The 12672-nt window shown below is 41.6% G+C and overlaps 1 protein-coding gene across 1 annotated transcript; it reads right to left on the reverse strand.

Annotated features, from left to right (window-relative positions):
- Window positions 1–394: 394 nt before the first annotated feature.
- Window positions 395–12182, reverse strand: LOC309356040 (vomeronasal type-2 receptor 26-like; the record flags this gene model as incomplete). The annotated part of the gene is made up of 7 exons (XM_081887222.1): window positions 395–1296; window positions 4337–4463; window positions 6763–6990; window positions 8032–8691; window positions 9243–9534; window positions 10183–10295; window positions 11949–12182. The coding sequence occupies 7 exons, from the start codon at window positions 12180–12182 to the stop codon at window positions 395–397; spliced, it is 2556 nt and encodes an 851-aa protein (XP_081743348.1).
- Between the last annotated feature and the right edge of the window lie 490 nt (window positions 12183–12672).

Raw genomic sequence — 12672 nt, forward strand, 5'->3', positions numbered from 1 at the left:
TTCATAAACCTTTTAGTACTCAGTGCTTATATTTTGTGACTGTTTCTATGTTCAGATTTTAAAGGATTTCTACAGACCTATCCTAAGAAATCTCCACTGGAGTGGAACAGGATATACATTAACACAGTCACATGCAGAAAAATAAAATAGTATTAGACAGGCTAAGATCACCAATCTCTAGTGGGGAAAAGTTGCGGAAAAGAGCATCAGAGCAGAATAGTACAGTGCCGAGGGCTAAGAATGACAAATGCAGACTTCACAGTGAGCAGAGATACAGTGGATCTGGAATAGCTGAATATGGGAGATTGAGGAGGTTTCTGGGTGCTTTTGTTCAAGGATACGTACAAATCCCTAGACTAGATATTATAGCCAAGGACACAGACCTTTGATTTCTTCAGCAATTTCTTCTTATTAGGTGCTCCCTACTGTTCAGCTCAGGCTTTAGCAAAATAATGTAACATTTTGGGGAAAAGATGCAACCCAACAAGCCAGCACTGGAGGCTAAGATAGAGAAGATCTCCACAGCCACCATGTATTTGCCCTTTGTGCTCATGTAGGAAGGAACAAAGGACAACCAAACACTGCAAAAGACCAACATGCTGAAAGTGATGAACTTGGCTTCGTTGAAACTGTCAGGTAATTTCCGAGCAAGGAAAGCCACAGTGAAACTGACCAAAGCTAGGAAGCCCATGTAGCCCAAGACACAGTAAAAGAAAGTTACCGTCCCCTCATTGCACCCCATTACAATTTCTTCAGTCACTGACTTCATGTCAGCATTAGGGAATGGAGGAGAGATAACCAGCCACACAGTGCAGATGAGTGCTTGAATAAGGGAGCAAGAGAGGACAATAGAGTTTGCCAGTCCCTTCCCCACCCACTTCCTCATCCTGGATCCTGGTTTTGTGGCCAAGAAAGCCAGAACCACAGTGATGGTTTTTGCCAGCACACAAGAAACAGCCACTGAGAAGATGATGCCAAAAGCAGTTTGTCGGAGGAGACATGTCACCTTGTCAGGATATCCGATGAACAGTAATGCAGAAAGGAAGCAAAGCAGGAGGGAGAGGAGCAGAGCGTAGGTGAGGTCCCGGTTGTTGGCTTTCACAACAGGAGTGTCCCTGTGCTTCACAAATATTTCCAGTACCAGTGCTGTAATGAAAGCAAAGGAAAGAGCAGAACAGGCTAAGCTGAGGCCCAGAGGTTCTTCAAAGGACAAGAAAGTTGAATGCTTGGGAATACATATAGTCTTATTTGTGTTTGGATACTTTTCATCTTCACATTCATAGCAGTCATTCATGTCTGAGAAAAACAACAACATAAAACAACATAAAAAAGAAAATTTAACATAAAAAAGCTCTCTTTCAAGTTAATACCTTTCCAAATCATATTTTCCTTACTTCCACCCGCCTTCCTTTCTTGTATTCCACTTTAAAAATTAATTCAGCAATATCATATTATTCAAATTCATCCTTTATCCTTCCCTATGTACTCTTATTTATCTTAATCACTAGAACCCCTTCATTTCATTTACAATGCCCTTAGCATTCATAAATTTTACAATGTTTTTGTAGATAAACTTTAAACTTCTTCCAGTCCTCTTCCACCTGCTCTCCTCCTTGATCTCGGATTTTGCCGGTCATTTCTGCCAGTTCCATATAGTCTATTACTTGCATCTGCCATTCTTCCAGGGTGGGTAGATCTTGTGTCTTCTAGTGCTTTGCGATGAGTATTCTTGCTGCTGCTGTGGCATACATAAAAAACGTTCTATCCTTCTTTGGCACCAATTGGCCGACCATGCCCAGGAGAAAGGCTTCTGGTTTCTTTAGGAAAGTATACTTAAATACTTTTTTCAGTTCATTGTAGATCATTTCCCAGAAAGCCTTAATCCTTGGGCAGGCCCACCAAAGGTGAAAGAATGTTCCTTCCGTTTCTTTACATTTCCAACATTTATTATCGGGCAAATGATAGATTTTTGCTAGCTTGACTGGGGTCATGTACCACCTGTAAATCATTTTCATAATATTTTCTCTTAAGGCATTACATGCCATAAATTTCATACCGGTGATCCACAACCGTTCCCAGTCAGCAAACATAATGTTATGACCAATATCTTGTGCCCATTTTATCATAGCAGATTTAACCGTTTCGTCCTCAGTATTCCATTTCAACAGCAGATTATACATTCTTGACAATACCTTAGCACTGGGTTCTAGCAATTCTGTTTCCAACTTCAATTTTTCCACCTGGAAACCATTTTTCCTGTCCGAATTATAGGCCTCTCTTACTTGGAAATAATGTAACCAATCCTGCGCCTTGTCTTTAAGTTTCTCATAGCTCTGCAATTTCAGTTTGTCTCCCTCCTGTTCCAAAATTTCCCAATATTTTGGCCAATTTGATCTCATATTAGATTTTTTCAAGGCCTTAGCCTCCATAGGTGAGAGCCACCTTGGGGTTTTATTCTCCAAGAAATCTTTATATCTGACCCAGACATTGAACAATGCTTTCCTGACAATATGGTTTTTGAACGCCTTATGTGCTTTGTCCTTACCATACCATAAGTATGCATGCCATCCAAAAACATTATCATGTCCTTCCAAATCAAGAGTGTCTGTATTCTCAAGAAGTAGCCATTCCTTCAGCCAGCAAAAAGCTGCTGCTTCATAATATAGTTTAAAGTCCGGCAGGGCAAACCCCCCTCTATCCTTTGCATCAGTAAGAATTTTGTATTTTATTCTGGGCTTTTTGCCCTGCCAGACAAATCTAGAAATTTCTTTTTGCCACTTCTTGAAACAGTCCATCTTGTCAATTATCTGTAACGTTTGAAACAGAAACAACAATCTTGGCAATACATTCATTTTGATAACTGCTATTCTACCCAGTAAGGAAAGCTTTAAGTTTGTCCACGTTTCAAGATCTTTTTTCACTTCAGACCAGCACTTTTCATAGTTATCTTTAAATAAATTAACATTCTTCGAAGTCATATTCAGCCCTAGGTATTTTACTTTTTTCACCACTGTTAAGCCTGTTTCTCCCTGAAACCTTTCCCTCTCAATTGGTGTTAAATTCTTCTCTAAAACCATAGTTTTTGATTTATTAAGTTTAAACCCTGCCACCTGACCAAATTCTTGTATTATTTCCAAAGCTCTTCTAGTACTAGGGATTGGCTCCTGTAATGTCAAAACTAGGTCATCTGCATAAGCTTTCAGTTTGTAATGTTTGGCTCCGACCTGTATACCCTGAATCTGTTGGTCCCTTCTAATCATGTTCAGCAAGACCTCCAGGACTGAAATAAAGAGCAAAGGGGAAATTGGGCAGCCTTGTCGTGTCCCTTTCTCTATCTTAACTTCTTCTGTAACTGCATTGTTCACTATTAATTTTGCCTTTTGTTCCGAGTAAATCGCCCCTATACCGTTTCCAAACCTTTCTCCCACCCCCAGCCCTTGCAGGTCACAATTTTCTGAAGTTTAAGGGCATCAAAATACATGTTTCAATACGTTACCAGAAAGAAAATGCACATTCAAACATGATTTGTAAGCAAAAATATATATGCCTAAACAGATTTTGATAGAGAATGTAGGATTAAGTATGAAATAAATCAAACAAATTATGTGCAAAATTATGTGAAAGTAACAAGTCTTGAAATAGATTCAGCCATCTCTAGCCAAAGTGTTAAAACAGATTTCAAGGACTGCTGTAGAAGAAGATATCACATTTATGGAGAAATACTATGGCAAGAGGATGGAGTAAAGCAAGCCTGGAATAAATTAAGACGGCATGAAGTGCACCAGATCCAAAATCCATTCTAAAGCAGGGATGTCGTTGGTTGAGCCAGCCAAAGGCTATCGGAGAGAAAACAAGCTTTTAAAATAGTGTTAGGGTTACACCACCCTTTTCATTGACTTAATTTAGGCTGAGATTCCAGCTGAATAGCCTTCATGCATTGTATCCAAATCCCCCCCTGCCCCATTTCACGCCCGTAACACTCACCTTTCAAGGTTTTTATCAATTTAAGAAGCATTGCACTCAGCTCAGCTTGGATGGAGATACGTTGGCATATTTGCAGCTGTTAGAGAAACCTCCTGGTTCATCGGAAAAATTCACTTTATACTAATCCTGTCCAACCTGGTGGATCTTGCTATAGAATTCTTCCTTAATAACAGCATTCAACACCCACAATCACAAATTATCACACACACACATTCATTACGTCCCTCTTCAGCTAAATTTCTCAATATTTTATAAGCTGTAAAAAGGAACCTTGGTGATTGCATTTTTTTATATATATTCATGTTTTCAATTAAAGGCAACAAGCTATATCTATATACATTCAATTTCTTACCCTCCTGGTCTGAAATCTTCCCTTCTGGACATGGGATGCAATCGTAGCAGCAAAATGCTTCCCCCTCCTTCACCTTCCTGCAAAAACCAGGGCGGCAGCTCTCAGTACATACAGACTTAGGCTGTGTCTATTACACAAATAAAAGACAGATATATATATATATATATATATATATATATATATATATATATATATATATATATATATATAAAAAAATAAATATAATAACTGGACACAAAGAAAAGCTAAAAGGGGAAGTTAAGCTATTCCTTAAAAGGAATTTGCAAAAGAACAACAACATTCATTTCAGAAATTCACTTACTAGCCTGTTTCAATTCCATTTTGAAACATTTCCTGACATCTCCTATTGACTCATAGTGGAAACTCCAATAAATTATTGTTGTTTTTTTGCAGTTTATACAGTAAAGTTTTTAATATGCTCTATAGTAAGGATCCCGTCTTCCAGAGTGACATTAACGGGTTGTGGTGGTGTCCCTTAATGCAAATTAAGCTTCAGAGTTATACACCTGCTATTCTAAATCCTTGAAACAGCATGCATAATCTGCCTTGTGAGATGTACAAATGTGTCAAAACTTTATAGTAATTTTGTAAAAGAAGCCACAGTTTAGAAAGTGCTGAAAATTGAAACATGGACACTTTTTTGGCTTAAATACAGTGGTACCTTGGGTTAAGAACTGAATTTGTTCTGGAGGTCTGTCCTTAACCTGAAACTGTTCTTAACCTGAAGCACCACTTTAGCTAATGGGGCCTCCTGCTGCCGCTGCGCCGCTGATGCATGATTTCTGTTCTCATCCTGAAGCAAAGTTCTTAACCCAAAGTACTATTTCTGGGTTAGGTAAATGTAAAGGTACCCCTGCCCGTACGGGCCAGTCTTGACAGACTCTAGGGTTGTGCGCTCATCTCATTCTAGAGGCCGGGAGCCAGCGCTGTCTGCAGACACTTCCGGGTCACGTGGAAAGCGTAATGAAGCTGCTCCGGCAAACCGGCACCAGAGCAGCACACGGAAACGCCGTTTACCTTCCCACTATAAAGCGGTACCTATTTATCTACTTGCATTTAAGGGTGCTTTCGAACTGCTAGGTGGGCAGGAGCTGGGACCGAACGACGGGAGCTCACCCTGCCGCGGGGATTCGAACCGCCGACCATGCGATCGGCAAGTCCTAGGCACTGAGGTTTTACCCACAGCGCCACCCGCGTCCCACAATTTCTGGGTTAGCAGAGCCTGTAACCTGAAGCGCCTGTAACCTGAAGTGTCTGTAACCAGAGGTACCACTGTATTTATTACTGCAAGCCACAAGACTTAACTAGCCAGTCAAAGCCATTACCTTGACAAATGAACTATTTCAATAATAATAATAATAATAATAATAATAATAATAATAATAATAATAATAATAATTTATTTGTACCCCGCCCATCTGGCTGGGTTTCCCTAGCCACTCTGGGCAGCTTCCAACAAAGATGAAAAATACACTCAAATGTCACATATTAAAAACTTCCCTGAACAGGGCTGCCTTCAGATGTCTTCTGAATGTCAGGTAGTTGTTTATCGCTTTGACATGTGATGGGAGGGCGTTCCACAGGGCGGGCGCCACTACCAAGAAGGCCCTCTGCCTGGTTCCCTGTAACTTGGCCTCTCGCAGTGAGGGAACCACCAGAAGGCCCTCGGTGCTGGACCTCAGTGTCCAGGCAGAACGATGGGGGAGGAGATGCTCCTTCAGATATACTGGACCAAGGCCGTTTAGGGCTTTAAAGGTCAGCACCAACACTTTGAATTGTGCTCAGAAACGTACTTGGAGCCAATGTAGGTCTTTCAAGACTGGTGTTATGTGGTCTCGGCGGCTGCTCCCAGTCACCAGTCTAGCTCCCGCGTTCTGGATTAGTTGTAGTTTCTGGGTCACCTTCAAAGGTAGCCCCACGTAGAGCGCATTGCAGTAGTCCAAGCGGGAGATAACCAGAGCATGCACCACTCTGGTGAGACAGTCTGCAGGCAGATAGGGTCTCAGCCTACGTACCAGATGGAGCTGGTAAACAGCTGCCCTGGATACAGATTTGACCTGTGCCTCCATGGACAGCTGTGAGTTCAACAATCTTCCCTTCACCCCTCAAGGATACAGGATCCCAGGATTGCAAGGGAAACCAGGGTTTCATCCAGAATGATTCTCCAAGCTCAAAACAATATATTCAATATCACCAAAATCTATCTTCAAGTTTTCAGTCCTTATATTCACTTTCAGTTAAACAAGAACCAGTATACAGGCTATGAATTTAGCTTATAACATTAATTCTTAGCTTGTGCCATCTATAATACAATTTTATAAAGACTGAAAAATGTACAATGAAAATATTTTTGTATGTTATGTTCAAGTCTTCAAAGTCACAAATGGCTAATGGTAACATCCTACCTGGTTAAACCAATGGTGCCATTTTATGGCTCCCTCATTGATGGTCAACGCTTGCTGTGGAGGAGCCAGGGAATCCACCCCTCCTACCTTCACTCTCTGAAAGGATTGGTTTGAGAAAAGAATCCAATTGGTAATATCAAATCCAGCTAGTATCTCCCCATTCTGGTCCAAGGAAATCTTATCCCCAGCGCTGTTGTTAAATGAGATACCCTTCAGAAAATGATGGAGCTGGATAGAAAAAGAAAGAGAAAGTATAGAAAAGGCAAAGGACAATCAGCAAAGTTCAGCAAAGGACAATCATGATGTTCACTTTCATGGCAGGTTTCCAAATATACTCCTTGAAGGAAAGCAGTTTTCTTTTTATATTTTTATTTATATATATAAAAAGATTTTCTTACATTTGGAAGTTCATTTTGAATTACAGATTCTTAACATCTTAACATCTCCCGCAGCAAATGCCCACACAGCCACAAAAACTTTATTAACAGAAAGTGGGTGCTCTGTTTGTTTTGTTATCTAAAATATATCATTTTCTCTATACGCAATGTTATGTGATTTATTACTCCTTTTATGCACCAACTTCAGAGGTAAATGGGGAATCAGCCCCATGGTCGTCTAAAAGGTTGGTGTAAATCATAGCTGTCAACGTTTCCCTTTTTAAAAGGGAAATTCCCTTATTCCGAATACGATTCCTCGCATGAAAAGGGAAAGGTTGACAGCTATGGTGTAAATAGTTTCAGAAACAGGTTGAGGAAGGAATGGTGATGAAAGCAAAGTCTAGAAGTTGGCTATATCATGCTTGGATAGAATTCATTTTCTTTTGTTCTCTTTCAGTATTGCTACTTTAAGTTCAAGCAGCACAAAAGAAGAAATTTAAAAGATTTAAAACAATTAAAATTAGCAGTAAAATGAAAAGAGATTAAAATCCATCAAGACCCATGTCTCTGGGTAGACTTGCCTAAACAAAAAAGTTTTAAGTAGGTAGCTAAATGAATACAGTGACGTTGTCTGTCTGATGTCAATAGGCAGGGAAGTCTATTAGCTCTATTTGCATTTCAAGAGACATAAAGCAACTATCTCATGGCCAAAGGGCAGTGAATTGAGGAAGAGGCTTTAGGCAGCTGGGGAAGATTTCAAGGGCATTGCTGCACCCACATTGGCGACTCCTGCAGTGGTTACATAGCAAAGTGACAATTACCAAAGTGATAGATAGAAAAGGAAACAGAACATGTTTTGAACCTCTTTCAGGAAGGGTGTTCAGCCCATTACCTGCCACAGTGGTTGTTTGTCAAACTTCATTCCTCCATTGATCATTACTGGTCTGTGTTTGACTTGGGGTGTAGACATGGCATGTAAAGCATGGGCCACAGCATAGACAGCATTGTAGATGTTGTAGCTGTGGCTGGTCATGCTCATTTCAAAGAAAGGACCAGGAAGATTCTCCAGCTTCTCTTGCCCAGTGCAAATATCTCCCTTCACACTGCCAACCACTCGATTTGGAAATACACAGCCAAATGCCTGTTGCCAGAAGTCCAAGATGAAGCCATCTCCTTTCGGGCTGGTAGGGGATTTGCTCTGGATAAATTGATGAAATCCTGGTGGGTCATTTGAGTGAGTTGTGAATGAGAGAACCCCATGGAGTATTTCAGTATCCCAAGCTTGTTGATAGACAAAAGAAGTGAGCTCTACCTGGGCTGCCATGATCCACACTTTACCGTTTGGCTTATTTGAACTTTGTTCCAGTTCTGATAGGTAAGGATACCATCTAAAAAAGGCCACAGCATATGATTCTCCATAAAACAACACTACATTGGCTTTGCTATCATTTATTCTGTCATGTATTTTTGCACCCAGTTTGAACATATCGTCAATTTCAGAGACGTAAGTAAATTTGTGACTTCTTTCTATGAAAGCAAAACAAATGCCATTCTGGGAATAAAGTGGGACCAGAGTTTGCACAAATCTTTCTGCATTCTCATCATAGAAAGTAAGGATCCCAATCCATATCCACCTGAAATGCAGAAGCAAAGACAGGATCCCCTTATACTGGTGGGTTTCCTTGGGCATCATCTGGTAGAAGGAAAGGCCTGGAGTTTTATCATTCATCACTGGAGCAGGGCCGTATATGAGCTAAACGTAGTTGTGATAGTAGGAGAAAGAAACAGAAGCAACAGTAATATATTAGACTTGTGTATTATGAGCACCACTGGAGCAATTATAAATTGGGCCTTCCAATCCTCACCATTTCACCTGTGCATGCTATTTTTGCTAAGCCAAGCGACACTTACCTGCCAGTTAGCTGTCATCATATATCAGGGACATCTGAAGCAATAACTTATGTGTTATCAAGACTTTATTTCTTAGCTTGCATCTGCCATTAGCATGGCCTACCTGATTATTTGAAATGTGCACATTGGTTTATCCAAATCTATCTGGATGTGTTAAATTCCCATAACTTGACAGAGAGATACATATCTCACCTGTGGAACCTTATAGATATCCAAGATTGTTGCCACATGAAGGGAAATTTGGGAGTCCAGTCCCCCAATGATGGCTATCAAGTTTTTCTTGATGTCACAGATGTAGTTGGGGACAAATGTTTCCAGTGTGGATATGAGCAACATTGTGGCATGAGAGGTCCACTTGGCATTGAAATAGCTGTCATAGATGCGGAAGCCTAAAGTGACATTGGGTAAGAGCTGAGGGTTTTCGTTGATCTCCTTCACTGCAAATTGCAAGGCCAGGATGTGCTGGTAATTCTTTGGCACCACTCTAAAAAGAGATTTTCATTTTCTATCAGAAGGGCATGTAACACTTTGTAAATTTATCATAACTCAGTTCTACGCCATCCTGATTAGTATTCTTTATTATTTCCTTCATTTTTTTGCAGGGCAGGAAACTCTTGAACAGATATCACTACAAGTGATCCTCCTCCTTGCCTACAATGGTAGAAAGGGGATGTAGGGGACAATTCTATGAGAGGGGAGTGCAGACTTTTAAATGTCCCTGATCTATATTTTTAATTCTGGTTTCATAATCTGTATAGAAGTCCTTCCCTTATTTCATTCTCTCGAGGCCCTGAAGCAAAACTGATGCAATTATTTCCACAACAATATTACATGTCTTCATATCATACCTTAATGTTTAATTCAGTGGGGGGAAATTGTGGAGAGCCTCCTGACCACATTTCTCTTACAACACACCTCTTCCATCCAAACAGTAGTTCTGCCTCTAGGACAATGGTGGAGAACTGTGGCCCACCTGATGTTGTTGTACTACTATGTACATTATTATTGATGGAACTGATAGAGTCCAACAACCACTGCAGGGCCACAGTTTAACTACCACTCCTCTAAAACTGATCTCTCCAGGGTCCAAAGAAGGTATCAAAATACAGAAGAAAAATTATCCAGTTCTTACTTTAGCTCTTCAAGCAATGTTGGTAGGGGTTTTTCGGTGAAGGCTATTGAACTGGAGACGATGATGCTGTGAGAGGCTATGCCACCAATGATGAGGTCTCCTTCCTGGTGATACTGATGAAGTGGAGTGTGAGGATCATGGACATGGCATTTAACAATGGGAGGTTTGCATATAGCATTAGGAAGTAGAATCAGTAGCAAGACCAATAATCCCACCATCCTTGGAATAATTTTTCCCTATATACTAAGATGCCCCTATGAGTATTACAGCTTTTGTGATTGAAGTAGCCTGACCTAATTGGCCTTTTAGTCTGCTCATATGTCTGAAATGCAGACTGTGAAAACTGGAAAGAAAAAGGTGATGACACTGATGGATCCTTGCTGGTTTCTGATTCCCAGTCTAGCTATAATGGCTGGAGGTGATATATTTTTTTATCAGGTTTCTCCAACCTTGTATCCTTCAGATGTTTTTGACTACAATTCACATCATTCAAAGCTGGCTGCAGGTGCTGGGGTTGTAATCCCAAACAGTCCAAGGGCACCAGGCTTTTAAAGTCTCCATTATAGTACCTTTCACAGACTTTCTCATTAGCTTCAAAAGTGTACTGTGCAAATCCATGAGGTGATCAGTGGGAACATTAATTACAGTTCTTTTCATAATTAAAGGGAAGATAGTCACTTGTGTGTCTTTCTTAACAGAAGTTTTCATTTCCTCTTAGTTGCATGTCGTTTTGCCTAACAATAATAAAGAAGAAGGAAGAAATGCTGGAAATACAACCCTTTGGTCTCAAGAGAGGGAGGAAAGGAACATGTTTATCATAGCACTGGCCTCTTGAAATTATGACCACAACTTTATTGAATTCAGGTGTAGGAACCTTGGCTTAGGCCTTGGAAGTTTCCCCTCTCATACCCAACAGGGGCTGAGGATGTGCAGGGCTGTCAGGTTGTGGGAGGGGACTGTAAAGCATTAACTGTGAGAAAAGGCGTGGCTAATTGGTTTACGACCCCAATTAGGTGCAGCTTACAGCAATCTCCGGGTCCGGCACGTTTCCCTCAAGCTGCGCCGATTCTTCGCTCAGCCACGACATGCAGAGTAAACACAGCGGAGAGCTATTGCGTTCCGGTGTAAAACAGATCCATGCAAACACACCTAGGCATTAGTGTGTTTATTTATCAGTCCTTTATTACAGCAGTAAAATACAAAAACAGCACTTCAGACATTCCCTGGGCTGTTAGCATTCATGGCGACTTCCGTCTCTCTCAAAGACAAAGAGACAGTGAGTAAGACTCCTCCCACCTTCCAAAACTGACGTCAGGAATCGAGGGACGTCACACACAGAACTCTTTAACCCTGTGAGTTCTGAAAACATTCACACCCCCTCTTCCCTCCATTCCTGAGGTGACATGGGTATTTACCTTTACAGACCTTTTGTGCCCCTTCCTGGCATTTCTGTCAGGCACCTGTGGAACATCCTCACAACTCTCAGATTCGCACTGTGCGAAACCAACCCACACCCCTGTGGCCTGATACCTCTCAGGTGGAATGCCCTTCATTGTGCGACTAGACCGCCTGGGCACAAACTCAGGTATTTCCTCTGACTCACTGCGGCCAGTAGGTGTGTCCTCTGCATCACGGGATTCCCCCTCTGACTTAAAGCGTCTTCGAATTCTCTGCATTACGCTAACAGGAGAACTAGACTCACTCTTGGGCTCTCTTCTAACGACTTGTGGAGATGCCCCATCCTGTTCTTGACCCTGGTAAGTGACCTGGTCTTCATCAGCAGATTCAGCCTCTGGCTCTCCTTCCTCCTCATCAGCAGAATCTTCCTGCTCTGAATCAGAAAGACATTCTGAGAGTACATCATGCTTTGCAGGAGTCTTTGACCTTTCATCCTGCTCATAGAACTCAGCGTGCTTACTGATCAGCAGTTTACTCTGATCACCTGTTGGGTACGCAAATCTCCATGCTTTAGAAACCGGCTCATACCCACAGAAGATCATTTTCTGGAACTTGGGTCCACCTGGCCCTCGCAAAGCCTTAGGCACCGGCACAGATGCGACTGACCCAAAAGGACGCAGAAAATGAATCTGGGGTTTCCTGCCGTGTAACATGAAAAAAGGTGTGTCACCTACCACTGAATTGTAGGTCCGATTCCAGGTGAAGCTTACATTCTTGATTGCCTCCATCCAAAAGCTTGGAGGTAACCCAGAGTCTGACAGCAACACCTGTGTAGCCTTAACCAGAGCTTCACTTCTAAGCTCTGCCACCCCCCTCCCTTGAGGAGAAGTCACGTTGTGACGTATCCCTTTCTGGTGAAAGAACATCTGCAAAGCAGATCCAGTAAGCTTTGCACCTCTGTCACTGGTGACTGCTTGCACCTTAGTGGAGAACCTTAGTTCCACCTCCTCAACCCAACTTTTAATCAGTTGTGCTGCATCTTCCTTGGACTTGAGAGCATGTGTCCAGGAGTTCTGCGAAAAATCATCTGCA

This window comes from Podarcis melisellensis (genome assembly GCF_964234715.1).
Source record: "Podarcis melisellensis genome assembly, chromosome: 13".
Classification (NCBI taxonomy): domain Eukaryota; kingdom Metazoa; phylum Chordata; class Lepidosauria; order Squamata; family Lacertidae; genus Podarcis; species Podarcis melisellensis.